The 4,505-nt window shown below is 40.5% G+C and overlaps 1 protein-coding gene across 2 annotated transcripts; it reads right to left on the bottom strand.

Moving 5' to 3' along the window:
• Window positions 1-207: 207 nt before the first annotated feature.
• On the bottom strand, window positions 208-3,904 carry LOC149818779 (eukaryotic translation initiation factor 5A-like). Of its 2 annotated transcripts, none has more exons than XM_089984532.1 (5): window positions 3,757-3,904; window positions 2,580-2,702; window positions 2,417-2,473; window positions 2,251-2,325; window positions 208-528 (listed from the first exon to the last, which is right to left on the bottom strand). In XM_089984532.1, the coding sequence occupies exons 1-5, from the start codon at window positions 3,877-3,879 to the stop codon at window positions 427-429; spliced, it is 480 nt and encodes a 159-aa protein (XP_089840658.1). In that variant the 5' UTR covers window positions 3,880-3,904; the 3' UTR covers window positions 208-426. The 2 variants fall into 2 exon arrangements, with proteins under 2 accessions (XP_089840658.1, XP_089840659.1); XM_089984533.1 differs by having other exon boundaries at window positions 426-563.
• Window positions 3,905-4,505: the final 601 nt, after the last annotated feature.

The following is a 4,505-nucleotide window of genomic DNA, read 5'->3' on the forward strand; positions in this document are numbered from 1 at the left end:
GAAAGTTGGGACAATATTCCATCACAAAGGGCAGGCCACATCTTGTTCACCCACACACACACACACACCCCACACACACACACACACACACAAAAAAAAAAAAGGAAGCTAGGGTGTGAGCATCATGGCCACAGACAAGCTCACACCAACCTTCTGCCCCACAAAAACAGAAATAACTGGATTCACTTTAAAGGAAAAAGGTGAGGCTTATTGGAGGCAAAGCATATAAACATTGAACCACTATGAAGTGAGAAGTGACAGTAAACTAGGGTTTTCATGTAAGTTCAGGCTGAACATCACTAGTGTAGTAGGGTAATCCTTTACTGAAGGGATCCACATCACTCGCAGCATACCACCCTGTAACTTGCCCATTTATACAAAGCTCTACAGAATCCCTTAACACAAGGTTCTAAAACAGAGCGGCGCCTACTTGGGGCCGATTTCCTTCAGAGCACACATTTGTTCCTCCCCCATGGCAGACATCACAGTGACGACCAAATCCTTCCCTTCGGCAAACCCATCTTTGATCTGTTACAAGCAGCACGAGAAGCTATTCAGCACACCTAGATGAAAGTCAAGTTCCAAATCAAGGCAAGCGTCAACTTGTTACATCTTAGAATAACGACACTTAGAATAACGACAGCAAGTAGGGATGTAAACAGTTTGGGTTCTGGTCCGATCTAAGAACTACCAAGTCAGACTTAAAATAAATAAATAAATAAATAAAACCAAACCCGGATCCAATTATTAATCAGATCCAGATTTGACTACCCGTCCCAGCTTTTCCCATAAATAACCAAACCGATATCCTCACCAGTAAAGCAGGAACTAAAAAACTAGGTCAATCCAACAATCTGACAGCAACACAGTAATTAAAATGGTGGCGTAACCACACTTGCACAGAAATTGAACTGCAATTGGTCAGACGTTAAGTGACAACACCTAATCTCATCTTCTTGAGGGACATAACATCTACTTTGGGGGAAAAAAAAAAGGAGAGAAACAGAAAAAACTGTCGGAATCACTGCAAGGTCCCTGAGTAAGATCCACCTCTGATTTTTCTTGAAATGAAAATTCTCGCAATATTCTAAAAAGAAAATCTGGGGAAGTATCAACAAATCTCAGTGTACTTAAAAATATGAAAATCAAATCAACAAAAGGGCAAAAAATATAGAAAGCAGATAAAAAAACCATACATCTGCATATGATACATTAAAAGCAAGTAACGAATGGAATTTATCACAACTCTAACGTGAATATTCATGTTATTATAGTGAAAAATATCATGGCCTAAACATCTAGGCATTACATTTGGATCTCTCTGACTCAGAGAGAGAGAGAGATTTTATACTACATGATGCTATATGCGAACTCTACCAGCAAAATTATCCAATATAAGCACAACAGTGTCAACAGATGAGATTATATAGCTTGCATTACACATACAACCGCATGTGTAATTGGACAGAATTGTACTCTTTGAAGATTGATAATAGGTAAAAAAATGTAGATGCGTCACCATTACCTTCCAAGGTATGATTTGGCTCCAGCCCCCAGCTCCATATAAAACACGTTTAAAAAGAAATCAGCAAAACAGTATAAGTCTATTTTCTACGATTGATCAAACAGGAAATTCACCTTCAATGGCACAGTGATGGGATGTAACACATTGGAATTTGGACAGAAATTTCACAGAATGTTGGACCCAGAGCATATTTTACATTTATAAATTCAATTGTGAAGTTCATATAGCACTTATATAACATGTCAATCATGCTCCAATTTTACACCCATATATTATTCTGACGGGAACTCCATGAAATTAGCCATATGTCACATCTTATAGTTGTTGAGGATATTAAAGCACATAAAAACGAAGATTCGTGTTCAACAAGAAATACAATACAAACCATCACATAGACAACCAAAAGTATCAAAACAATAACTAACAACAAAATCAAGTAAGAGCTTCACAAGAACATGAATCAGGTCATGAACATAACACTGATCATGTCCAACAAATGCTTGAGCATCTATATGAATCCAATATCATATTGGGTGTCATGTTGAGACAAATTAACAAAAATAATATTAACCTAGCGCTCACTTTAGTGCAACACAAACGGCATCATACTTTCTGCAGAAAACACCACTTCCAGCAGGAACATGGTGGTGAGAGTGTGATAACAAAGGCAGAAGTTTATGTCAGTGCACTGAATTTACAATAAGATAGCTAGGCCAGAGACAAACCTGGGAAAGCAGAGACTCATCAGTTGGGAGTTTAAGATCATCCTTGGTGGTTCCAGTTTCAGTCAAAAGACTCACCTGATAGATTAACATATTTGTCCTAGAGAAGTCAGTAAAAGACAGAATCCGCCAAGTTGCCCATTTGCCAAGAAGGGGAAAGGTAACTCACGAAGCCATCTTCAGAGATGTCAATCAACTGATAGTCAGTACGAGTAACATGAGGAACCTATGATAGCATAGGATCGAACGTGAAGTCAAAAGCTATATCAAAGTAGCTTATCACACTAAAGAAACCATCTGCAAATCAAAGAGAAACACAAAAAAACACTTACATCGCAGTTATGGGAAGACGGGACAATATCTTCAAGCTTTCTCCCGGTGAAAATGTCAATCGCCACGAAGTGGCATTTAGCATGACCATGCTTGCCAGTCTTGGAGGTCGAGACTTCCACAACCTGTTGGAAATGCCATCGATTCAATCAAATCGCACAAAAGAACGAGGAAAGAAAAGACAGAAGGGGGAAAAAGGAGATAGAAAGCTCAACTCCATAAGAGACTACCAATTGATGAACCGAAGTAATCAACCAGGTAAGCTGTCAATGACAGTTACCCAGTTGCCCTGTGTTCCTATGACAAATAACTGAATACAGATGCAACAAGAGTTTGGCATGGGAAGCAAATTCTCCAAAAAAAAAATCGTGTATAAAAGAAGCATATCCAAGATCACGATACACAAAGTCCTGACCGAAACATTCGTACTACATAATAAATCACCTCGTATCGTTAGATTACACAAAATAGCAGATGGTTGGAAGGATCAAAAACCTTTAAAATAAGCAACAAAAAAACTATTTTCCAAACGAAATCCCGCAGAGAAGTTCCCACAAAAATTTTAAAATAAGCATGCCTTGCAAATTCAATCCGACAAGAATTGCAAGAGAATTAAAGTCTCGTCTAAAACCGCATCAGTCGATCCAGTCCACATCTTCACAGAGAAGTATTTACCCAAACATCATCAAATCCATCTCAAAGAAACACTTGTACCAGTAGGAACAAATAGATGCAAAGATAACCAAAGTCCAAGCTTTTTGCAGGGGAGGGGCGGGAAGGAATAAGAAACCAAACGACAAGAATCAAAACATCAACGCTACAGAACGAGCGCAGCAAAGAAAAACAATGATACCCACAAATACGCATCAAATTTCCACGAAAACCACAAAACAGCATGTACCCAAGAGCAGAAACGGGATAACCACGATTCTCCACATCCATAACCGCGCAAACCCTAAGCCAATTGCGACGCAAAACTCGACCTTCACCGATCATCACACGAGAAACCACATCTTTGGGATACAGAAAACACCAAATGCCAGAAAAAAAAACAGCAACCCCACCGATGCGTATCCAAATGCAAGAAAACGCAGATCATCAGAAAGCGGGTTCCCGATCACATCACAAAACGAGAGAATCGACAAGATGAAGAAACCAAAGAACAAGGGAAAGAATCACCTTGCAAGGACGGTTCTTGATGACGATGTATCCGTTCTTACGGATCGTTCCCGCCTGCTGAGGGTACGTCTTCGATGCTCCCGCATCGCCCTTCGCCTCGAAGTGGTGCTCCTCGTCCGACATGATCCCTCGCGCAGAGAGAGAGGGCGAAGACTTGAGCGAGATCCGACCCCCATTTATACTCTCCCGGGAAACCGAACATCTCGGTTCGCTTTTCCTTCTCTCAACTCGAACCGAGAAACGTTTCGCGTCCGGAAGCCGTATTTTGGCCGTCGGATCAAAGAATGAGTGGACGGTACTGATGGTCCCACGGGGAAAGGAGGTGTGAGGTGGCGAAGAGAGGAGAGTCGGACAAGAAAGGGTAGTGAGAAATCAAAATATGACATGAATAATGGCGGCTACCCTTCCGCAAAAGCGGGCACCCTACTTCTCCGCTACCAACTCTGACGCGTGGGGATATTCAGTAAAAGTCTAAGGGTAGTTTAGTAAATTACAGTCAGCATCTTTTTTAGCGTCTTGGGAGTTGCAAAGAACGCCTTTCTAGGGCGTGTTTGTCTTTTGGTTGGAGGTGGTAAACCGAGTTCCTGTTTTCTGAATTCAATCGAGGTAGGGAAAATCTCACATGAAAAAAAAAAATTACATGTAAGTTGTCACGTGAAATTTTTTCTTTTGTTTGTTTGACATGTGAAAATTAAATTGCAAGAGAGAGAGAGAGAGAGAGCAGCTTGTCATATTAAAAGTTTTTCATC

The sequence above is a fragment of the Nuphar pumila genome, chromosome 13, assembly GCF_984573655.1.
Source record: "Nuphar pumila chromosome 13, dmNupPumi1.hap1.1, whole genome shotgun sequence".
Taxonomy (NCBI): domain Eukaryota; kingdom Viridiplantae; phylum Streptophyta; class Magnoliopsida; order Nymphaeales; family Nymphaeaceae; genus Nuphar; species Nuphar pumila.

What these genes read in the sequence shown, in the direction of transcription:
- LOC149818779 (XM_089984532.1), bottom strand. Translation starts at nt 3,879, where the DNA reads ATGTCGGACGAGGAGCACCACTTCGAGGCGAAGGGCGATGCGGGAGCA. An exon ending in CGTCTTCCCATAACTGCGAT is followed by an intron (nt 2,474 to 2,579) that starts GTAAGTGTTTTT and finishes ATGCTATCATAG; the next exon opens with GTTCCTCATGTTACTCGTAC. An exon ending in ACATCTCTGAAGATGGCTTC is followed by an intron (nt 2,326 to 2,416) that starts GTGAGTTACCTT and finishes TTAATCTATCAG; the next exon opens with GTGAGTCTTTTGACTGAAAC.